Genomic DNA, 22,740 nt, shown 5'->3' on the forward strand with positions numbered 1-22,740 from the left:
AGAATGTGGGTGCCCTTCTATGAGGATGGTGGCTGCCCGAGTTCTGGCTGCTCAAGAGCCCCCTCCCCTTCCCCTCTAACCCCGACTACTGCCTGAGCATCGCAAGCTCCAGGCTGCTGCTCTCCTGCCCAGTGCTCAGCACTGCAGGTCAGGAGGAGCCCGACCTCATGGGGCCTCTGTGCTTACCTCCATGGTCCGGGGTCTCACCGGCGGTCTGGGTGGCCAAGGTTGTCTGCCAGTTGGGTGATTTTAGTGAGTTTGGGAAACTCCTGAGGGCATGAGGAAACTAACCAGCCGCTGCCTTCAGATTGCAAAGGTTTTTCTGTTTGTCAAGTCCCAGAGTTTTAGTCCCTCGGACTCTTTCATGGGGAAAAAGTCATTGTTAGAAAGGCCCTTCCTCTTCAATATGATTTTTAAAAATTCTTTCTTCAGTTCCAGGGCTTTCATGACTTCATTGTTTTTCATGTAAATCCTTGATCGTCTGTGTTTTATTTCAGGGTAAGAACCCAAGCAGTCTCCGTAGATGGCAGCCCCTGGGGCTGGGTCACTGCTGGGTGGTGTTACTGCTCTCGTACTAGACCTCGTGTGGACTTGGGCCTGGTTTGGGACTTGTGTTCGAATGTGCCGCCGTCTGTGCTGCTTGCCACTGTGGCCATGGTAGCGCCCCCCGCTCTGTGATGCATAGCTCTGGAAACTTTTTTAAAATTTGGATCCAACTTTTTTTTTTTTTAATTTTATTGATTTATTTTTAGTAATCCCCACATCCAGGGTAGGGCTAGAACCCGCGACCCTGCAATCAGGAATTGCACATTTACTGACTGAGCCAGCTGGGTGCCTGGCTTGAGAAACATTTGAATTCTGATCCCTCTTCCTCACTTTTACTTATGGCATTTCTGGATATGTTGCATGTTCATCTTCCAGAGGCGCATTGGAGTTAGCCGATCTGACTCTTGGTAGAACGAAGTCCAGCTTTTTGTGTCTTTGTTCTCATCAGAATTCTTCGAAGCTGTAGATTAATTTGGACAGTGTCATTACCTCTGCACTCTGGCAAATCTGCAGTGCGTACCTTGCAGTCTTCCGTGCGGTTGCAGGGGTGGGGTCCGGCCCGGCCCGCACCACCCAGACCGCGAGACGGCCGCGCCGCCACCTCGGAGATCTCCGAGGCTCCTCTTCTGTCAGCTTCTCCCCTGCCCGTTTCACGGATTTGCTCTTTGCCCTCCCACCTTCTTGCAGTCTGACAGCACCTCTGGACTATCCCACCTCCTCCTTCCCAGTTGTTAGGGCTTCTCTTTCGTGATCTGTGTGTCCTGCGCATCTGGCCACAGGGCCAGCTCCTGACTCCGTGGCAAGAGCCCCTGGTGTTGAGCCTGGTGTGGCCTTGGCTGCATGTATGGGAACGAACATGCACGCCCACACGCCTCCACACGGCGTACGTGAGCATCCGTGGAACTGTGTTAACACAAGCGTCCATCTGTGCCTCCTTTGCTCTGGTTTTGAAATCCAAAAACACATTGAATCGCGTTAACCGTTTGTGACGATGGTAAAGTTTGTCCCTCCGACTCAGTGCTCGGATGACTTGTGTATCACACATCAGTTTTGGGATGGACCGTCTGACTGTGGCATTCCGTTCGTATGTGCTGCTGTGTTTTATTTGCACGTAGGTAGCTTTAGTGTTTTGAGGGAAATGAATCTTCCAAGGGACAAACTGGGCAATGTGGCTAGAGTTTGGTGCACACAGAGCTCGGGTCTGGAGGGCACCTGCTTGGCTCCTTTCTCCCTTCTGTCCCGAGAGCTCTGGCTGCTGCTCCCGTGGAAAATGTGGACCCAGTGCCAGGCCCAGGGTCCACTCCCCCCGGCTCGCCTGAAGGCTCACTGGACACAGGCCTAGAGAAGAGCTGGACAGGGTGCGTGGGTGAGGGACATGTCAGGACTGGGCAGCAGAAGGTCTCAAAAGGAGGAATGTGCTAAGAAGCGTCCTTGTAGGTGGAGTGAGCCTGTGACACACAGTGTGCCCTTAGTGCATCAAAAAGGAACTTTCTCTGCCATCATGAGTTCATTCTTTACCTTGAGAATCTGAGAAATTGGATGGTCTCTCCAGTCTGGACCTGGATGGAGGTGTTGGGAATTGACATGCCACAGCCTGGCAGCCAGCAGGGGGAGCAGGAGCTGCCGGCGGGGCCCCAAGGAGAGAGCGGGGGCTGCCCAGGTCACAGGCCGGTGCTGTGCCCTCGGAAGGCTGTAGGTGAACACACGAGACCGAGACTTGGAGACAGCGAGCCGCACACCAGTCGCCATCCAACCTCCACCAGAGCCTGGCACCCAAGGCCTTCCAGCTGGGATCTGGGGGCTGGGGGTGGGGTGCACCCTGACCCGGAGACCCGAATCGGGGCATGTGGTTGCACGGCGGCCAGAGCCCCCGTCTCCAGGTGTGTTTCATCAAGAGGTGCGGCAGTTGAACCCGTGTGGTGTTCAGACAGGCTCCCGTGTAAGAAGTGAGTGTGAGCGCTTCCTCGCCCCGTGGGTGCTTTTCTGTTTTTGAGTTGGGAACCTCAGCAGATCTGGAGGCTACATGCAGGTCATGGCTTGAGGGGTTCTCTGGGACACCATGGTACTTGTGGTCTCCAGGCCAAGCCCCGGGTTTTGCCAAGCCTGGGCTAAGCCCTCAGAGTGTGCTGTTTCTCCTCTTAGTGGCCCTGCTGGGGGACTGTGGAGTCAAGGCTGGCACACCGGACACGCTTGCCGCCCTCGTCCTGTTGGACTCATGCGGGGCTAGACCCAGAAGGGGCTGTGCTTGGGGTGCCGGATGTGAGGTTGAGCTCCAGGCCCAGCTGACCCCCTGCCCCCGTCCTGAGGCCATGGCACCCGTGCACCCTAGGCAGGCTCCAGGGGAGCTCCCGATCGTCTATCCGTGGCCAGCCCAGATGGCACAGACCTTGGCCCCTTCTCCAGGGGCAGCATCCCTGATTCAGGACTTCAGAGAACCCGCGATCATTCCTTTCGGCACACATTCCGCAGCCAGCCTCCCACACCTCAGTGGCGGAGCGGGGGCCCTGGGAGCTCTCGCCGGTCAGGAGATCCTGGGGCCTCATAGAACTCAGGTCTGTGCCTGTGGTCAGCATGTAGCTGTTACAGCTGCCCCTGGGGACTGGACGGCCCCTGTGCCCTCTCCCCTGGCCTGGCTCTGGCTGACTTGCTTCCACCCCATGCTTGCCGGGAGATGGCAGCCCAGCCGCTGCATGAGCCATTGCCCCGTGGACTGTAGCCCGCTGTGTCCCAGTTGGTAGTCTGCGTGGCATTAATGTCACGGCTGCCCTCCAGCCGGGGTGGCTTTGGCTTCCCTGCCTGGGGATTTCATGGGCCCGTGGTGTTTCTTCAGAGAAGCGATGAGGGTGGTGAGCCGGGGTGAGTGACCGGTTCCCGAGGCTCTGCCTGGCCTGCAGGCTGCCACGCTCTGGCCCGTGGTCAGCTGGTGGGTGCCCCGCAGAGCCCAGAGCGGCCTGGTGAGCCGGTGTATTGGGAGACGAGTGGGGTCTCAGCAAAGGGGGCATGGGGGCTGCCGCCGGGTGTGGGAGCGGGGTTGGAGATGGAGGACACACACCACAAGAGGGGGCATGGGAGGTCCCGGCAGGTGGCACGGGCAGGTGTGTGGGGGACCTAGTAGAGCTGGTTTCTTTTCTGGAATTTCCGGGCGCCATGCAGGCCGTTCTTTCTAAATCAGCCTTATGTTAACGTGCTCTTGGTCTTTTTCAGGAAGCTCTCTGTCTTCCAGTATTGAAGGAGTTAATGTTTTTTTATTCTGCGATATCTGTGATGTTTTTGCTTTTAGCCCAGGAAGCCCAGGGTTAAAAGAAAAAATTCCGAGTCCTGAGTGAAATGTTGCCATTGCAGTCTCCCATGGGGCTGCTCAGCAATGTGGTAGGAAAATAGTGTAGTGACCGGCTGGGCAGGACGCCTCCTGCTTTGTGTCCCCGTCCTGTCGGGGTGGCCCCAGGTGGGTGCCGGCCTCGGGCTGCTCTAGAGTGGTCTCCTGCCCGAGCGGCTGCTGGAGCCGCAGAGTGGCTCACGCTGGGGGCTATTACCCACTGCTGGTCATTGTCCTGTTGGTGCCGTGGGCTCCGAGTTAGGAGAAGAACTTCTCTTGTTGTTGCTTCTCAGCAAGGTCATTTCTGCTATCGGTTGGGAAGTATGAAATGCAGGGGATTTGAAGCGTCCTTTTCTTTTAACTTTTAAGACGACCTCGGTCACTTCTGGACACCATCACTGCCCCACGAATCTTCCCTTCTGGGGAAGATGTCCTGTGCTAACGCTGAGCGTGCTCAAGCTTGTAGGAAAACACTGGGGGGGAGGGACATGGTCACAGTCAGGACTCTCGACCCCATGCTGCGTGGTGTGGAGTCTGCAGATGCCGCCGTGGCTTCCCAGCTCTCGCTGCGAACCTTGGGTAGCCCTGTTGCACCAGCCGTGGCAGGCTGGAGGGGCACCCCAGGGCCTCCCTGACGTGTGGCCGGCCTCGGGAGAACGGCCTGTCCTTGGCCTCTGTGAGCACCGGGGCAGCTCAGTGTTTGCAGAGCGGCTGCGCAGAAATGGACGTGTCCTGGAGGCTTTGTTCCCCGGCCTCGCCCGCCTTTGTGAGTGGAAGCTGTTCCTCTGAGGAGCGCCCCTTCTCCGGCTGGTTTGCCCCAGGGATGGCTCACTGGTCTTTTTTAACTGGTCCATTTTAAAGTCAGCATGACTTGGGGAAAAAGGTTTGAATCCTGGCTCTGAGACTGCATGGGGCGAGCGGCAGGGTCTCCCTGGCTCTTGGGGCAGGTGGCCTGGCTGGGGGATGTCCTGCAGACTCCACAGGACCAGGTGTCCCTGCTCCCTGGGGACAGCCTGGCAGGCCGGGCGCGGGGCAGAAATAGCCGCAGAGATAACCGCGCCCGTGGGGCCAGCTTGTGCGTGTCTTCATGGAGACACTGCGGGAGGGGACGGCGTCACACAGGGCAGGCTTCGTCCTCCCAGATCTCTGAGGGCTGCGTTGGTGACCTGCCCGGCTCCCTCATGGGAGGGATGGGCTCAGGGGCGAGGACCCTCGGCAGGCAGCGGCCTGGGCAGCACGACTCACTGGGCAGCCCCGCTGGGTACCCACTGCTCAAGGGGGGTGGGGAGCCGCCTCCTCGTCTGTGCCAGAGGCTCCAGGCGTGGCCTGCGCGGACGACATGGGAGCACCGACTGCACCCTGGGCCCACTGCACAGCTGTCGGGTGAGACGCGGGCGGCCGAAGTGCCCCCTTAGGGGAGGGCGCTGCCCTGAGAGTCTTCCTCTTCTGGGCGGGGCCATCAGGAAGCCCTGCCTCGGCAGCCACAGGTGCAGGCAGGTCCAGCCCCTGCTCTCCAGGAGGCCTGGCCAGTGGGCGCGGGGGTCCGCTCTCTGCAGAGAGCCTGCCCCTTCCTCCGGGGCCGGCCTGGCTCTGGCAGGTTAGGCTGATGATTCGGTCACGTTGGCGAGTGAGGGACCCCGTCTCCTCGTGGCCAGCACGGGGGTCAGGCAGCCTCACGCTGTGTGCTGTGCCCTCCTGCCCCTTCCTCCCCTGCTCGGGGCAGGGCTGCAGGGACCGCCCGACCCCTTTGACCCTTGGGTCTTTGTCTTGTCCAGCTGGTGTTCTGGGTTGGCCTGGGCGTCCTGGTGGTCGGCACACACACTACCCTGTCCGTGAGCGAGGACGCCCCCGTGGACTTGGCCGAGGACGCCCCGGCCGGCCGGCTGGAAGAGGCCGAGGGCATCGTAAAGGCAGAGGCGGCTCGGCTCCCAGGTACGCAACGTCCAGGTATGCACACACCCCAGCCCCGCAGCTTTCCCGGGCGCCCCCGCAGCGCCGCCTCAGGGTCACAGCGCGCGAGCGGTACTTCCCGGCTGTCTCGCCCACCCTGGTCCTGTTTGACTGGTCGAGTAGGGCCGGGAACGGCCGCCTGCCTGTGCGGACAGCAGGATGGAGAGCTCAGAGCCCACCGCTCGGCGCGCTGACAGGTAAGCAGGTGTGTGCGTGTTGTCAGGTTTGCTTGCTCTGGTTTGGGGATGAGGGTTCAAGCCAGGTTTTGCTTGGACAAGGTCAGCGACGCCCCATGGCTTTGTTTGATGTCCCCCCACTTGCTGTTGTTCCACCGGCCCGTGGGGAGGGGTGGCCCACGCGGCCTTCTACACCTGCAGGCTAGCTCGGAAGGCCTGCTGCCATATGGCTGCACGACCCGCCCGTGGCCGTGCTCGTCGGGGTGCGGGGTGGCTTTCTGGGCTGCAGAAGGGGCTCCATCGTGTCCTTAGTCGGTTGGGAGAGGAGAGTTTTCCTGGAGTCTCTGGCCGTCCCAGGCAGAGCTGGGAGGGCTTCCTCACCCTGCACCCCCCAGCAGCTCTGAGTAGCATCAGGCTTGGGTACTGGGGGGAGGGGTGTGCTTCATTCTGGGGGCTTCTGCTCTGAGGACGGTTGGGTTGTAGGCATTCACACTCATGGTGTGTCCGTGCGCGTCTGATCCCCTTCCCCGCAAATAGGCCCCACCGCGGATTGTGCTCTGCCCAGCTGCCGCCCGGCCTGCCCTTCTGGGAGACGCCCCTCGGGGGGAGCATTGCTGTTTGCCCGTGGGTTTTGGGTGTCTTTTGATGGTGATGGCTAAGGAGTGCCTGCCCTAGTAGGAGCCCGGTCTCCCCGCCTACCATGATCGACAAAAGGTCCCAAAAGCCTGGCAAGAGTTGAACTTGCTCTACGTCCTCGGCGCCCAGGCCTGCCAGCAGCGGAAGGCACGTGGCCCTTAGATTTGTTGCTGTCTCTGTCCCCGGGCTTAGAAAGCCCCTAGCTGGTGTCCATGCCCCCCCCCACAGCCTCCCCTGGAGGGCACAGTCTCTCCTGGGGCTCGGAGGAGCAGGCTGTGCTCTCTTTTGTCTTCTTGGGGGGACGGCCTGGCAGAAAGATTCCCCTTTTGGTGTCCCTGCGGAGAGGGCCCCGGGGAATGGCGGGGTTCCCCAGAGGAACAGATCAGAGTGGTCAGAAGCCACCTGAGTGTCCCACGCCAAGTTGCATGGATTTGGCAGTTAGGATGGAGGAAGTCCCCTTGGAGAGGGACACGGGTGGCATGCACCGGCCCCTGCTAGGTCCCTCACCGCCGGGCGTCTTGGCCTTATGTGCTTCATGGATGGCTGCGGCCAAGGTGGACTTGGTGCCGCTGCTCCCGGCTCTGCCGGGGAGTTCCTGGCATTGGTTGGCTCCGGGCTGCCCGTCCCCCCGGCACTACGCACCCGCGGTCCGCGGCCCATGCTAGCAGCCGCAGCCTGTCGCAGAGCCGGGCCGCGAGCTCACCTGGAGCCCGCCGCAGCCACATCTGGTTTCCATTGCTTCCGCGAGCCCATAACAAAACACGCGCCCCCAGAGCCACACGCCGTTTGTTTTTAGCACGTTCTCCATTTTTCTCAGCCTGGCGTCCCCCGTAATTGACGGGTCACCTCGTTGAAGCGGAGCCGGGGCTGCTGGGGCCTGCGCCGTGTGCGCGCCTGTCAGGCTTTGGCCTGTCGGCCTGCAGTGAGGTTTTACTGGTCTCTCTGGTGGTGCAGAGGCCAGGACGGTGCAGGTTTCCTTCGAGCCCCGAGCCGGCTCCGGGGCAGACGGTGGCAATCCTGCCCTGCTGGGGACACGTGGGACTGGGACCCGTGGCCTGGCACTCTTGGAGAGCGGAGCCTGGGACACGTGCTTGCTGGGGTGGTGAGCAGAGGCAAGCGTGGAGGAAAGAGGTTGCTGGGCTCTGTGAGGCAGTTCTCTGTTAAAAAGGCTAATTAGACCATTTCTCTCCTGTCTGAGAGCGCCCCACAGGACCTGGTGGCCAGGTCGGGTTCTAGAGCATGCTTGGCTCCCTCCTCCGAATGCGGCCCCGTCCCCTCTGCTCCTTTCCCCGCAGCATCCCCACCCCACGTCCTCAGCCTGTGTCATGGTATCAGAGCACCCCTGGTGTGCGCGCTCCCCCTTGGCCACCCCACAGGGGTGCGGGTTCTGCTTTGTGGCGAGAAACGCCAGAAGACCAGGATGGGGGCTCTGCTCAGGCCGGCGCAGGCTAAAGGCTGGGGGCAGCAGCTTGGCTGTGACTGTAGGTGCCGGTGGCAGAGGGTGACCACAGTCCTGTGTGAGAGTTCACTGCAGGGTCCCTGCCCTGCACTCGCTCTCCCGAGGACTCATTTCTGCACGCGGGCGGGATGTGCACTCTGCAACAGATGCCAGGCCGTGTGTGAGGGACAGGGGCCCCGCGTGCTCTGCTATCCTCAGCTGGGGCAGACGGTCCCACCACAGCCCTCCCGGTCTCTGCTGACAGCGGCTTTCATTGGCCTCTGTGCTGTGGCACCTGACCCCACTGCGTGTTACTCGGGCCCTCCCAGGTGACTTTGCCAGCTCAGCCACACTGCCGTCTGGGGCAGGGAGGCCACTGTCTCCCATGTGCAGCCCTGAGTGACCCTGACCTGCCCTCGGAGGCCCTCAGGGAGCGGCTCGCCTCCTCTGCCCGTGGGGAGCCCTGCCGGCTCCAGGGGACTGTGAAGAGTGAGGCTCAGGCCACCGTGGCCCCTTGGCTGGGACGCTCGGGTCTGGGGAGCCATGGTGACTCCTGTGTGCTTGGAAAGATGCGAGGATGCAGCGGTCAAGCCTGCCCGTGCCAGCCACGCCCAGCAGAGCGGGCTTCAGGAGTCAGCACTCCCCGACCCACTCTCATGGCCACCTTGAGGGTCAGGAAAGTCACTTAAGTGCCGGGCCTGGCTCTCGGCTCTTGCCTTACAAGTGCATGGCCCTGGGGTCCCACGTGTCTCCTGAATCGGGGTTTCTCTGGGTGACACGGACGCATCTGTGGGCTCAGGTGTGATAGGAGCAGTCCCTTTGTTTTGGTGCTTGCTGACTTAACTGAGCCCTGGGTCCCCGGAGAGAGGCTGCTCGATGCCGGCCGCCCACAGCAGGCACCTCTAGCCCAGGTGCTCGAGTGCAGACGTCCTTGGTGTAGAGGTTGTGACCCCCTAACCCCCGCTGCCACCACATCCCCGATTCCAAAGACAGCCCAGAGCACAGGGTCTGTCCTGCTGAGCTGGAATTGAGGACTTGATCCCCACGCTGGGCCCTGGGAAGGAGAGCCTGGTGGGGAACTGTCCATTGGCCTGTCTCAGGGCACTTCCAGCCTCTCACTCCATCAGGCGGGTGAGTAGGTCCCTTGTCACCAAAAAAAGCCAGACCCGCCCCAGGCAGGGTCTCCCACCGCCTGGCAGAATGAGGCACGGACCCGGGACCGTCTTGGGTCTTTCCTGGGTCTTTCCTGGGTCATCTGTCGTTGCTGGGACCTGGCAACGACCCTGAAGGTGAGCGAGGTGGCCGCAGACTGCTGGGGACGCCGAGGTGCCCATCTGCTCCGGGCCCGTCCAAGGCCCTAGCTGCCTGCTGGGCATGGTCCGCTCCTCAGTCCCTCATTCTGGGGGTTGTGTTCGGTTCGCTACGCTGGGAGGCATCACCGACTGTCTGCGGCCGAGAGCCCAGTTCCCATCCAGGGTGTGCTGGTCGTTGCTGTGGACCGGGATGCTGGAGGCTGGAGGCCGGGTGCCAGCGGCTGGGGATGCGGGAGCCCCAAGGTGCCTTGGCCTTGCTGTGAAGCCGGATGCCCCCGCAGCTCTGTCCGAGGGCCCTGGCGGGAGACTCCTCGCTGCCTCAGGTCCCCGCCGTCCTGCCGCCCATACGGGGGGTCCCCTCAGCCCAGCCCATCAGGCTGCCCCTGCTTTCATGGGGGACTTGCCTCGGTCCCTGCTGAGACAGGGCCACATGTAGGTGACTTGGTCTTGTGATGGCTTAGCAGCTTGTTTTCTTGTGTTTTTCCTTTCTCTTCTGGCCCCTTTTCTTTCTTTTTAAAAGATTTTGTGGGGTGCCTGGGTGGCTCAGTGGGTTGGGCGTCTGCCTTTGGCTCGGGTCCTGATCCCAGGGTCCTGGGATCGAGTCCCGCGTTGGGCTCTCTGCTCGGCGGGGCGCCGGCTTCTCGCTCTCTCTCTGCCTGCCTCTCTGCCTACTTGTGATCTCTTGTCTGTCAAGTAAATAAGTAAAAATAGAATCTTAAAAAAAAAAAAAAGATTTTGTTCATCAGAGAGAGAGCAGGAGCTGGGGTAGCAGCAGCAGAGGGAAAAGCAGACCCCCCGCTGAGCAGGGAGCCTGATTGGGGCTCGATCCCAGGACCCTGGGACCATGACCCGAGCCACAGGCAGACACTTAACTGATGGAGCTACCCAAGCGCCCCTAACAAAACTTTTTCTTAACTTTGTGATCCACGAGATAGACGCCTTGATTTACAGTGACTCCTGTTTGAGCACAGGGCCTCTGGGAAGGGGTGAATTGTGTGACAGAGACCAGGGTGTTTTCATCTGCTCGAGCGATGGTCACCCACTTACTGTTATCAGCCCCTTGGTTCAACTGTAGAGTCAGTCCAGAGTCTGCCTGTGAGCCCGCCACCTGGCAGGGCCCCGTCCCTGCACTGGTCTGGCGAGGGCACTGTCCCCCAGCTGCCTCCTGGCGCCCACATGAGTGAGGGCACTGCCCCGGGCTTGCCAGTCCAGTTGACCTGCATAATAATTTCCTCTCCTTTGGGACCAGCAGGGCCCTGTCCGAACAGGACACCATGACCCTCGCCTCCGGCCAGCAGCCCTGCTGCCCATGGAGGACAGTAGTCAGCCCTTCTCTGGGCAGCTCATGTCCTGTGATGGGGAACAAGAGTGTGCTTCCAACCTCTAGCGTAAAATGATGGATTTTTAAAGTTTCTTTTCCCAGGTTGTTAAGTTTTTGCCCCATTTGCCAATTTTTTAATGGTGACCGCTTCCTACCAGGCTCTGTTTCGGTCCTGTGGGCCCCCGGTTGCCATGCGGGTGAGCACTGCACAGGACTGTGTGGGGACAGGTGTGGACAGGCGTGGCACTTGGGGGCAGGGGAGGCGCGGTTTGCAGGCTCTGCCGGTGGCCGTCTTCGCTGTTGGCAGTAAGAGGCTCACAGCTTCACCCGTCGGCGTTCCCAGCGGCGTTCCCTCCCCCGAGCACCTCCCAGCGCCACCCCCCATACCGGCCTGGAGCGGGGGTTTGAGGTGTGGCAGGCTGGTTGTCCCAGCGGACGGGGGACCCTGGACACATGCCCTCCCCAGGCTGCCGCCCGTCCTGCCGCAAACCGCGGGTTCGTGCTGCCCTCTGGTGGTGACGGCCGGTATTCCGCGGCGCCTGCTCTTCTGCACCCGGTTAGGTGTAAATTGCATTTTGACATAGTTTTGTTATGGATGCACATGAAAAATGACAGTTTTCTGTGCTACTCAGCTGCTAATGATTGAGCAGGAAAAAAGTAACTGCGTAGGCTCTGCCATCCGACTAGGAAACGTGATTACAATCTACGGACAACCGCCCAGCCCCTGTGCGGGGAGGGAGGGGCGGCGTGGCCGTGTGAAACTGCGCGGTGAGCGGCGTTCTGCTCGCAGGCCCGAATCCAGCGGTGGACGCCGCCGCCGACGGCCGAGATAAGCCGAAGCTGCCCGATGAGAAAGAGGAGATGGAGCAGGCCCAGATTAAGGGCCCGGTGGACGCGCCCCAGAGGGAAGGCGCCAAGGAGAAGCAGGAGGCGGCACAGCTGGACCGGCCGGGCCGAGGTGGGCGGCGCGGTGGGCGGCGGGGGAGGGGCCTGCCTGAGCTCTGGTCCTTTCTGCCTCCCTCCTTCTGTGACTCAAGGGCGACTCAGATGGGGGCCCCGCCCCCGCCAGCCGGCGTGCAGCTGCCCTGTTGTAAGTCTCTACAGGTAGCGTCCGTGCTCAGGCAAAAGTCCGGTCTGTGGCAGGCGGCACCTGCCAGCCTGCGTCACACCGTTGGGCACTGGGACTCAGCTCGCGCTCCTGGGAAGGAGAGCCGGGCCACCCCAACCTGCTTGCTCCACGACAGTCTGTCTCCCTGCAGGTGTGGCAGCACCGATGGGCGAGGCTCACCGCCACGAGCCGCCCGTCCCTCATGACAAGGTGGTAGTGGACGAAGGTGAAGACCGGGAAGAGCCAGCAGAGAATGAGCGTCCGTCCAAGCACGCGGAGGAGCAGGCCCCAGGGGGCAAGGCTCGGATGGCCCTGCCTCTGTCCGATTCGGAAAGAGAGAGACCCAGACAGGACCAGGTCCTAGAGGTAGCAGGGGGTCTCCCTGAAGATCCCTGGAAGGTTCCAGAAGGAAATGGTCAGCCAGCCATCGAGCCCGTGGAGGAGGACCAGGGGCCAGGCGACAGGGGTCTGCAGCCAGCGCCCCAGGCAGTGCCACCTGAGGGGCAGGACGCCCCAGCAGCAGGTGCGGCGGAGAGAGCTGGCGGGGTCCCGCTGCCGGGCCGGGCTGCAGGCGCCGCGGGCAAGCTGGCGGACAAGAGTGAGCTCGGTGGGTGTCAGCTGCGCTTGTCTTGGCAAACTGCTCTCCCTAAGAGGATCCTCCGGTGGGGGGCCCAGGAGAGGCCGGGCGGGCGGGCGGGCCTCCTCCTGCCCGCACTCCCGCTCGGCTGCCCAGGTCAGCACACGGACGCGTGAGAGCAGCGGCCCCTTCCGCAGCGGCTGGGGAAGCCCGGAGTCTGGTGATGTGACAGCTCCCGGGGTATCTGTCACGCGGTTGCTTGCCGGACCGCTGAGTGTCATTTGGCGCGCTGTCCGTGCGTCTGGGCCCTTGCGGGGAACGCTTGACAGGTACCGCGCCGTTCAGGGCCGTGCGGCGCGGCCGGGCCGGCTCTCGCGTGTTAATTGGCGAAGGTGCTTAACGCTGGCTCAGTGCCATGAGCCCGTGAGATCGTTAAATGTGTTTTCATTACTTGGCCGGCGGTCATCAGGGCCGATACGAACTGCTGACAGAGGGAGGGAGACGCGGAGACTAGTTTTCAGAAGACTTTTCCCCCTGGCGTCCCTCTCCCGCCTTCTGCCCCCACCTGCCGCACCCACCGCTTCCTCCTGAGCTCTCTGCAAACCTCCCGCCTCTCTGTGTGTGCAGGTGGGAAGGCCGCCCTCCCGGTGAAGCTGGCCCCTGAGGCGGGGCCGCAGGTAGAGCCGCAGGAGCAGAGGGATGTGGAGGGCCAGGCCGGAGGCCACGCCGGCAGCAAGCTGGAGGGTAAGGCCTTCGCTTTCTTGCTGCATCCTCCCCGGGGCCGGGAGCCCTCTGCCCCTTCCTTCCAGACACACAGCGATGACTGGGGGCGGGGGTGGGGTGCAGGTGCCTGTCCTCCCTGCAGGGCTGTTCCAGCCCCCCCCCCCTGGCTCTGTACTTGCTGGCTTCCTCGTGAGGAAAGACCCGAAGTAACCCCCCCCAGCAGCTTCCTCTGGGTACCCCCACCCCAGCTAGTCTGTGTCTCTCTTTCTTCCCTTAAAAAAGCCTCTGTTGTCCTGTCACAGGATTTTCCGTTCGCCTGTGTGGCACTCTCAGGGCGGCCGTGCCACTGTTGCCAGCACGCGAGCTGGTCAGCTCCCCGGCTGGGGGTGTCTGTGCCCCCCCGGCGCTGCTTAGAGCTAGGAGCTGCCCTCCCGGCGGCCCAGGTGGGAGGACAGGTGCCACCTGCCTCCCCTTGGCCCCTGTGTGTCACCTGTCGCTTAGGGGGACGTTTGTGCCCATCTGTAGCGAACACCCAGCACCGTCTGGAAACAAAAGCTTGTCGCGCGCTTTTATCCCCAGCGGCTAATCCTCCGTCGGACGCCCGCGTCTGTTTTGGGGCCAACCCTCTCCTCGTGGCCTCGCCCCATTGGGTGCTACCTCTGTAGTGTGGCCGGTGGCAGCCTTCCTGGCTGGTGGTCTCCTGTCCTCGTTTCACTGGTGACCAAGGGACCTCTGCACACCTGCTCCCTGGTTAGAGCCCCTCCCCACCCCCACCCACTTCCCGGGACACGGAGTCTGCAGAGGGGCCCCGTGAGCCATGCAAGGGCGTTTCTCCCTGAGCCTCCCCCGGGTCTGGGCGTGTGGATCTCAGTGGCACAGCCCTGGGGCTGTCGTGTGTGACACGCCCCCCAGTGGCCCCCCAGAGGGTCCTTCGGGGGACAGCCTGCCCAGAGCACTGGGCTTGGGGCTGCCTGCTGAGCCCCCGGGGCAGTCAGGGGCCTGAGTCAGGAGGCCCTGGAGGTTTTCTGGGGTCCGGGGGCTGCCCCGGGGGCTTCCTGTGGTGTTTATTGTCTGGTTTGTCTCCCTGTGCTCACGGATGCCAGTGCCTAACTTCTGTTACCTAAATCTGTTTGATTCTTTCGATTTTTTTTCTTTCTGAAAAGACAATTCTCACGGTTTCCTACTCTGCCTTTCTTCCGTGCGCCTCTCAATGGGACGAGCAGCTGAAATCAAACAGATAGTAGCAGGTACGGGCCCGGAGGGCACGCTCCCGAGGAAGGCCTGCGCGGGGTCTGAGATGCGAGAGGGGAAGGCGCAGGCTGGCCGGCCACAGGCTTCACTTGGAGCCGCTGCTGCAGCCTGTCCCCCGCCCCAGGCTTGGCTCTAGCCCCGCAGCTGGGGTTCCCCCGATGCCCTAGCTCCCCTTTCCACAAATGCCCTGGTCCTGGAGGACGGTGGGTGCGGTCTGCACATGCTGCCTGCTTCGGGCCTCCCCGATAGGGCCTGCATGGAGGTTCTGCCGCGGGCATGGCCCGGGATTAACGTGTTCTGCATGCGCGTTGGCATCCATCTGGGGTCCCGGCGGGACGGGCTCTGTCCGTGGGCGCGGCTTGTCACCACTCTGGTCCACACCGGCCCCCCCATGTCGCTTCTGGCTGGACCTGACGTGGCACCTCTCCGCTCCTCCTGCACCGTTGGTCCCGGGCTCGTCCCCCGGGAGGCCGGGCCGGCTGGGGCCGCTCCTCCTGCACCCGCTCCAGGGACAGGCCGTTTGGGCGGCTGTCGTCATACTGTTGACTGTTAAATGGCTGTGAGCCACGGGTACCCAGAGTGACAGCAAGGCGCATGGCCCAAGTGGCTGGTCTAGAGCCCGGGGCGGGGCCCACAGGATGTGGCCTTTCTCAGGCAGGTGTCTTCACGACCTTAGGGTGTTTGGAGGAGGGTCGGGTGGGGGTGAGGACGGCCGCAGGGGCCTCTGCGTGGCTCCTCCTTCCTGCCGCCTGGTTCAGCGTATTCCTCACGGGCCTCTGGCCGGAGGGAGGCCGACCCCGCGCTACCATGGCAAGTCATGGGTCACCGTTGGGGAGGACGGGCCAGCTTGTCTGTGTGTGCAGCCTTGCCGGGATGTGGGCCATCACCACGCCCAGAGCGTCCTTCCTTCAGAGCTCGCCCGCCCCCCAGCCCAACAGCCCGCGTCATCTTTCACAGCCTCCTGTTCAAAGACAGACGGGTCGTAGCAGCTACATAAGCCGTGGCTGCGCGCAGGAGACGGCTGGTGCTGAGGCCTTTGCAGCAGAAGCCGAGCTCCCCGGTGCTCCCACAGGTGGCCGCTGCTGGCTGCAGGCTCGGACTCGGGGCCTCTTCCTGGGCCCACGTTGTGGGTTGGGGGCGTGGAGAGCCGGGCGGGTCCTCGGACACACACCTGCTGCGCGCCCCCCCGCCCCACCCCGCACCAGCCTGCAGCCAGTCTCCTAGGCGGTGGTCAGGAGTGGGGCCTGGGCCCTGTGGGTGTCGGCAGCCGGCCTCTGCCTCACCGAGGGCCCGTTTCTTGTCTGTGCGGGAAGGGAAGGCTGTTCTGTTTGTTTCCTAAATTCTCACCTTGGAGGAAACTTCCTCAGAGTTCTGGGATTCTGTTTTTAGAGCAGCTTGTAGCTTAACGCACCCCAGCCCAGGACATGGCAGCATTCCCACGGTGGCACAGACCTCCCCTGTAGCTTCTCTCGGCGTCTAGTCCCAGGGGCGACCATCTGAGCAGCTGGGCCCCTGCTGGGCATGTCCAAACCTCAGGCCCATGTGGGCCGGTGTGAGCGAAGGGCATCCTGGGGAGGGTCCCCCAGGCGAGCCGGGGCCGGCGCCCCGCATCCCTCTGCCCTCCACCCAGCCCAGCGCCTGCGTGGACGGGGCAGGCTCCGAGTGTGCGCTCTCCCCTCCGCAGAAGCCGGCCGGGCGGAGATGCTGGACCACGCGGTCCTCCTGCAGGTGATCAAGGAGCAGCAGGTGCAGCAGAAGCGGCTCCTAGACCAGCAGGAGAAGCTGCTCGCGGTGATCGAGGAGCAGCACAAGGAGATCCACCAGCAGAGGCAGGACGGCGAGGACGGCAAGTCAGGGCCAGATTGGGCCGGGGGTCATCACCGAACGCGGGGCCACCCATGGGGTCTCCTGGTGACTCCGTGGGGCTGGGGCTCCGGGGCCTGGGGTCCTGCTGGGCAAAGTTCTGGCTCGTGTTTAGTTGCCGGCCAGTTCACCCTTCCAGCCCCCGTGTTGGTAGTGTCCGTCCGCTCCCGCGGTTCAGTTGGTGACTGACTTCATTTGCAGCCGAAGCGCAGCCAGAGCCTGGGGTGCCGGCACCCGGAGGGAAGGAGCAGGAGACCCAGCAGGGGCAGACCGTGGACCGTCCCCCGCAGCAGCCTGTGGAACCTGCACTTGGAGCCCCCGGGCGTCTCCCCGCTCCACCCCAGGGCCACGGCCAAGGCGCCTTGGAGGAGCCCAAGGCGGAGCCCGAGGCGGCTGTAGGCAGAGCTCCAGCGGGTCCTCCTGGCGTTGCCGACACGGAGCCCCGGGCGGCCCAGGCTGAGCCGAGGGAAGGCCGGCGGGGCGCTGTGGCCCAGGCAGCTGGCGCTGGCATGCCGGAGCGGGTGCCCATGCCGGACCCTGCCGAGGGGCCCCAGAGCCCAGAGAAGCCCGTTGCTGGTGAGCTGCCCAAACAGGACACTTTCGGCAGAAGCTCCCATGAAAGGAAGAAATCCCGAAAAGAGGTGGCCCCCAGCGCCAGCGCTCAGGAAGCGAATGTGCCGGGGGCGAAGGAGAATGGCGACCCTCATGTGAGGTCCCAGCCGGTGAGCCGAGGCCGGGGACCTGCAGGCCTGCCCAGCAGGTCAGGAGGAGCAGCCCCTGGGGCCCAGGCCGAGATTCGGCAGCTGGAACACCGGGCCGTTTCTGTTGGGACTCAGGGTGGGCAGCAGGGCGCTCACCTGGAGGCCAGAAAGGAGGCCATCGTTGGGGACCGTGCGCTTGCTCTGGGGGAGGACACTGCCGTCCAGGAGCCGGAGCGGAGGCAGGACCCTGATCCGGGGCCCATCCCTGGGGCTCAGAAGCTAGACCATGCCAAAGCCAACCGAGACCTCAAAGTCCAGGCCGGTTCTGACCTTAGGAGGAGACGGCGGGATGTGGCTCTTGGGGCAGGGGGGGACCCGGCCCCAAGGGACAGGGTCATCATCAGCTTTAACCCTCACCCGGACGTGCAGGTCAATGACCTCCGTCGTGCGCTGGAGACGCAGCTACACCAGGCTGCGGGGGGTGCCTTGTGGGTAGTCCACGGCCGCCAGGTAAAGCAGCTGGTGGGGGCCCCAGAGGAGCCCTGAGCGGCCACCAGCCGCTGCTGTCCTCCCAGTTGGTGGGTCTCAGCCAGCCATGCCGAGGCCATGTGGGTGCAGAGTCAGTCATGCTGTGGCTGGGGGTCTGAGCGGCCTGTCACCACGGCCTCGCTGTCCAGGCGGCCTGTGCCTTCTCCATCCTGCATCTTCAGCTTGTCCAAGTGACCGAGCTCAGCAGGACCCAGGTGACGCAGCGGCCGGCTGGGGAGCGTGGGCAGCCCTGGTGTGGACACGGGCTGCCGTGAGAACCCGCTGCACGCCAGGCTCCCGCTTTCTCCAAACAGTCGTCGCAAACGAGACGTTGCGAGGGTTGCAGAGAACCGTGACGAGCTTGGCCCCCGCGCAGCTCCTCGCCGGACGCAGCTTCGTGGCTACGGGCGTCTCGAGGGTCAGAGCTGCCAGCCTGTGTGCCTGCCTCGGCCCCCGTCACAGCCCCTCTGCTCTCCACGCTCCCTCTGCTTTTCTAAACCATAAAGTTGTTTACAAATTAGAGACATCGTGGTGTCTGGTCCGTGAGGCTGGTGTGGCGCTGTGCTGGTGGTCGTGAGGCCGCCTGTGGACCAGACCTTGGGGGGCGGGGAAGCCCGACGCATCACGGCCTCCAACAACCCTGTGAGCAGCTGTGTGTGTGTGTGGGGGGGTTTGTGGTGTCCCGTTTTCAAAGAACAGGAGAGCTGATGGTCGCCTCCTGGCCGAGGCCAGCGGGCAGGTGTGGCCATGGTGGGCTGTCCACCCGCAAGCCCAGGGCTCTCACCAGCTCTGCCCCGCGCTCCGAGGGCAGTGAGTGCTCCTGACCCCGCTGCCGGGGCCCCAGGTGTGGCTGCTGGCCAGAGGGGCCCGGGCACGTGAGGGACCACAGCTTCCTGGCAGCTCCAGCCATGGCTTCTGGCCTCGACCTCCCCTGCGCCTTTGAAATTACGTTGTTTATTGTAGTCCCGTGTCCTCGGACAGCCTGACGGCTAGAAACAAGTAACAAAAGGCCCAGGGGCTTCCTCCTGACCCCAGGAGCTGGTGCTAGGGAGACTGGAGCTGACGGACACTTGCTCCTGCAGCGGAGAGCCCCGGAGAGGGGGGTGGGTCTTGGGGTGCTTCCTGTGCTTAGGTAAAAACAATTCCAAACAAACACTGCTCACCGGGAAAATGCCTTCTGGATGTTTCCCCGACATCAGAACTCCACTTTTTAGAGTGGGATGTATTTCTGGACACATTTACCTGGATCTCTTACCTTGGCCCGACTTCCGGGTCTTCTGGAAGTCAGGCCATCCTCCTGCAGTCTGCAAAGTCACGTCCTCCTCAGAGTGGGGGACCCAGTCCCCGCTCCCCTGGACACTTGGGGTCTGCATCCCAGTATACACTCTCCCGGCCTCCCCAGCCTTCACCCCCTCAGGGAAGGACCCAGGACCTCTGGGTGAGGTCACCTTGCCAGGAACACAGGGAGCTGGAGGGGCTGGGAGCTGTCGTTTGCCTTCTGACCCCAGACCACTGGTGCAAAGACTCACAGGTGCAAGGAGTGGGCCAGGCAAGCACCGTAAACAGCTGCCAGCGGGTGACCCTCCTGGTGGGGAGTTGCCCGGGGCGACTGGGGTAGGATCTTGCCTGTGGACTCCTGTTCTAGGGCAGGGCCAGCGACTGGAGGTAGGTGGGAGTGAGGATGGAAACCCAGTGCAGTGCGGCACACGGAGTTGCGGCTGCAGGAATGGCTGCATCCAGCACCAGTTCTGTGGCATTTCCCTCAGTCAGAAAACAAGGACGAAGGCCAAGGAACATGGAAGGGAGTTGGGTGTACGGCCCGAAGGGGAGGGACACAGGAGGTTGGACTAGAGCTGGGAGACATGGGGGCAGGAGGGCACCTGGTAGGACTGTTCCAGAAGTGGCTCGGAGCCAGTGTGCCCAGCAGAGACCCATGTGCTCCCCATAAGAGGCTGCCGATAGTCAGAATGGAGAGTGTGAGGATCTGGAAAGGCCCACCCTCAAGGCCACAGGAGGGAGGAGGGTCGTGGTGAGGAGCGCTGGGCTCCCAGGCCCACCCCTTCCTGCTCTGGCCCTGGGTGTGTGTGGGGCCAGGGCATGGACCGCCCCCCATCCGAGCATGGATGCTGGACTCTGGCAGGCCAGGGGCTATGGACCCCAAGGGAAAGGTGACCTCCAGGCTCCTGGAGCACAGTCCCCAAGTGTCCAGCAGGCGGTGCTCTGGACCTGTGGAATCCCTGGACTGTGCCTGGTTTCATTCTCAGGTGGCAGGGCTGGGGTGGAGGACAGGGACTGTCAGGAGGGCTTGGGCTCTGACCTGGGGGGGCTGCAGAAGGACAGGTGCCCCACAGTCACTGCTGCTTAGGAACCCAGCAGTTCCTAAGCCAGACCCTCCCTCGGCTGGCTGGCGCCTCTAGAAGGGCAGCCCCTCCTTTTTTGCTTCCAAGTCCAGAAAAACTGCCTGAGTGGCCTTCCCTACCCGTGGCTCTTTCCCTCGCGGCGGCTGGACTTTGGCTCCGGCACGGCCTGTAAAGCGGCAGCTACATCTGCGGCCTCGGTCAGGCTCAGGTAAGGTGTTTCAGATGAAAATTCTTCAAAAAGTGACCATCCCGAGCAGCGTGTCCCCACGGCCCAGGGTGCTCCGCGCACGACAGAACGGGGCTCTGGTGCGGTCCGCCCTGCTCTTTATTGTGGCTTCCCTGGGTCTCCCGCTAACCCGAACCCTCACGCACGCGGCGCAGGAACACCAACTCGCCCCCAGCCCCAGTGCTCTCAGCTCCGAACGCTTCGCGTGTTTCCGCCATTTGCCCTTTGGGGCCGTCGGCGCCGCTGGGCTCTGCTCCCTGGGGCAGCAGACGGAAGTGCCGTGCTGGCTCGTCCATCCTAAAGGCCTCCCCTCGGGCTCTTCTTGGCCTGGAAGGTAAAGGATTTGGTGTGAACGGGTAAGTGAGATGAGGCTGCGGAGTAAGGAAACCGCCCACCAAACGCTGTCTGGCAGCCACTACCTTCCCGAGAGCCTGGCCACCGGCGCCGCGGACAGGGACGCCTAGCAGGGGGCGTGGGTGCTCCCAGCTGCCACGGGCCACGCTCCACCTGCTCCACACCGGCGCCCCCAAAGCCACGCCCCCTGGACCAGGCCCTGTGCAGACGCCGCCTCCCCGACACCCCCGGCCGGGTGCTCCGAGGCAGCAACGCCGCTTACAGAGAAGGCTGCGGCCAAGCGCTGAACACTCGCGCAGACACGGCTCCCGGGACACGCTGGACGGGAGCCTGCCGCCCTTTCTGCCTCTCACGCTGCTCCCCGCCAGTGCCGTGGAGTCCGACAGAAGGGGCGCGTCTGCGAGAGAAACACTCAGGCACCTAGTCCCCGAGCCTGTCCTCTTCTGTGACGCTGGCGCGTGGAACAGCTCCTGAGCGTGGGGCGCGGAGTGTGGGGACCTCTGCGGGATCAGAGCAAAGGCGAGCGCAGACGCGGAACGGGGAACTGCCCGCCACAGAAGGCCACCCCGGAAACCTGTAATTATCGCGGCTGGTCCTCGTCTCACACGTAAGTTCTTCCAAGCAGCGACCCCTGTGCTCTGGGGAGGGCTGTACCACGAGAAGCCACCGAGGCGACAGGTGTGACCCTGGGTGAATGGCCCACGTCAGACCTGTGGCTGGTGACAAGGGCTGACCAGGGATGGGGGCAGGACGAGCCCAGGGCGGTGCGGCCGTTATGATCACAAGGGAGGTCCCCGGGGAAGGCAGCACGAGCACGTCCTCTCCCTGCAGGAGCGGCCGAGCCGCAGAAAGCCGGTCGCTCAGGGGGCCCTGGAATGCCGGGAAATGGCCTCAGCAGCCCTAATTTCTGCTCACCCCGCTGCCCCGTCTGTGGTCCAGGTCTCTGTACCAGCAGCTCTGGAGGACATCACAGCTGCTGCCATCACGGCCCGACCCCGACCCAACACACAGGGCGCCGGCCCAGAACCCACACGGCAGGCAGCCCCTCCTCACGCCCTCTGTTACCCCGACCCAGGCTCCCCGGGCGTGTCTGCATCTCCTCCAACCCGACCTGCCGCACCCTTCAGGAAGACGTGGGGACGCTAGGTCTTCCCTTGCCCGGGGCTGGTGACCTTCGGACTCACAGCTGCCCACCTGACCCCACAGGGATCACTAAACGCCTGGGGAACAGAAGGGACGTGCTGCTGAGCGCCCAGAGTCCCAACCGAGGGAGGCGCCGACTGGTGCCACACGGCCCCCTCCAGGGCGGCGGGGGCTGACGAGCCCAGCAGAGTGACCTGCGAGTGCCCCTGAGGCCGTCGGGGCAGCGAGGTTCTCGGTGGGCGTGGCGGGCTTCAGGGCCGCAGCCGCGCGCCCAGCACACCCGTGGGGCGCTCACCGCCCGCGAAGCGAAGACTGCGGGTGCGGAGGCGCCCGGGGCTCCTCTGGACACCACGGCCACCTCACCCCACGAACTCCAGGCGCTCGCCCCGCGCGCCCCGCACCGGCATCCGCGCGCGGGGGCTGCCGTTCCCCTCCCCCGACAGGCGCGGGCACCCGAGTTCCGAGGCGGCCGCAGGCACCGGCACCGGACGCACGGCAAGGGAAGGCAGGCCTGCGGGCCCCCCGCTCGGCGGGGCCGGGAAGGGAGAGGACCGGGGCGGCGCCCACCTACCGCGGCGGCAAAGCAGCTCCGCAGGGCCTCGAACTCCCGCGCACACAGATCCTTCGTCAGGCGGCCGCCGGGGGCCGTGGACGCCTGCACGCACCTGCCGTAGGCCGCGGCCTGTGGGCGGGCGGGGAAGGGCGAGGATCGTGGAGGCCCCCGCGCCCGCCCGTCTCCCGGGACAGACCCCGCGCCCCGCCGGTCACCGCCCTGCCCGCGCGGGCCCTTCCCGTCCCGTAGGCACTGCCCCGCCCGGCAGCTCCTCACCTCGGCTCCACAGGCTGCTAGGCGCTCGGGGAAGGCGCGGAGGCGGCTTCGCACGCGCCCCCACACCGCTCCGTTCCCCGACATGAGCGCTTCCTCCCGGCAACACTGGGCGCCGCCATCTTGGGCCCGTCCTCTTCCGGTGTCCGGCGGCTCGATAGGAGCACCTTCCGCCCGCAGTCGTCCCTGCGGTTCTTCATTGGCCAGGCTTCAGTCCACGCTCCTCTTCCGGGGCGGTGTCGGTTCTCCCTCTCCTCTGCAAGTGGCTCGTGGATTTGTCTGTCTTGGATTGGGACTTTAGATTGGCTCAGGCTCAAGTTGTCTGTTGGCTCGGCGCGGGGACCCGCCCCGCGAGAGCGATTGGCCATCTGGGCCAGGCGCGCG

The 22,740-nt window shown here is 63.7% G+C and overlaps 2 protein-coding genes across 5 annotated transcripts in view; one reads left to right on the forward strand and one right to left on the reverse strand.

The window, feature by feature from the left end:
* Positions 1 to 17,969, forward strand: part of SLC38A10 (solute carrier family 38 member 10) — a 40,380-nt gene extending 22,411 nt beyond the window's left edge. For 2 of the 4 annotated variants that reach the window (XM_032870405.1, XM_032870409.1), the window contains 7 exons: positions 5,638 to 5,794; positions 11,487 to 11,654; positions 11,956 to 12,411; positions 13,009 to 13,125; positions 14,268 to 14,351; positions 16,040 to 16,201; positions 16,420 to 17,969. In XM_032870405.1, the coding sequence (XP_032726296.1) occupies positions 5,638 to 5,794; positions 11,487 to 11,654; positions 11,956 to 12,411; positions 13,009 to 13,125; positions 14,268 to 14,351; positions 16,040 to 16,201; positions 16,420 to 17,465 (2,190 nt within the window). In that variant the 3' untranslated portion in view covers positions 17,466 to 17,969. The remainder of the gene's footprint in view (positions 1 to 5,637; positions 5,795 to 11,486; positions 11,655 to 11,955; positions 12,412 to 13,008; positions 13,126 to 14,267; positions 14,352 to 16,039; positions 16,202 to 16,419) is intronic. The other 2 variants (XM_032870407.1, XM_032870408.1) reach the window with 2 other exon arrangements.
* A 2,267-nt stretch (positions 17,970 to 20,236) lies between these two features.
* NDUFAF8 (NADH:ubiquinone oxidoreductase complex assembly factor 8) lies at positions 20,237 to 22,506 on the reverse strand. The gene is made up of 3 exons (XM_032870411.1): positions 22,360 to 22,506; positions 22,102 to 22,212; positions 20,237 to 20,360 (listed from the first exon to the last, which is right to left on the reverse strand). Exons 1-3 carry the CDS (start codon positions 22,441 to 22,443, stop codon positions 20,331 to 20,333), a joined length of 225 nt encoding a protein of 74 aa, XP_032726302.1. The 5' UTR covers positions 22,444 to 22,506; the 3' UTR covers positions 20,237 to 20,330.
* Positions 22,507 to 22,740: the final 234 nt, after the last annotated feature.

Source organism: Lontra canadensis, unplaced genomic scaffold (genome assembly GCF_010015895.1).
Source record: "Lontra canadensis isolate GAN:19392208 unplaced genomic scaffold, GSC_riverotter_1.0 scaffold41, whole genome shotgun sequence".
In the NCBI taxonomy this organism is placed as follows: Eukaryota; Metazoa; Chordata; class Mammalia; order Carnivora; family Mustelidae; genus Lontra; species Lontra canadensis.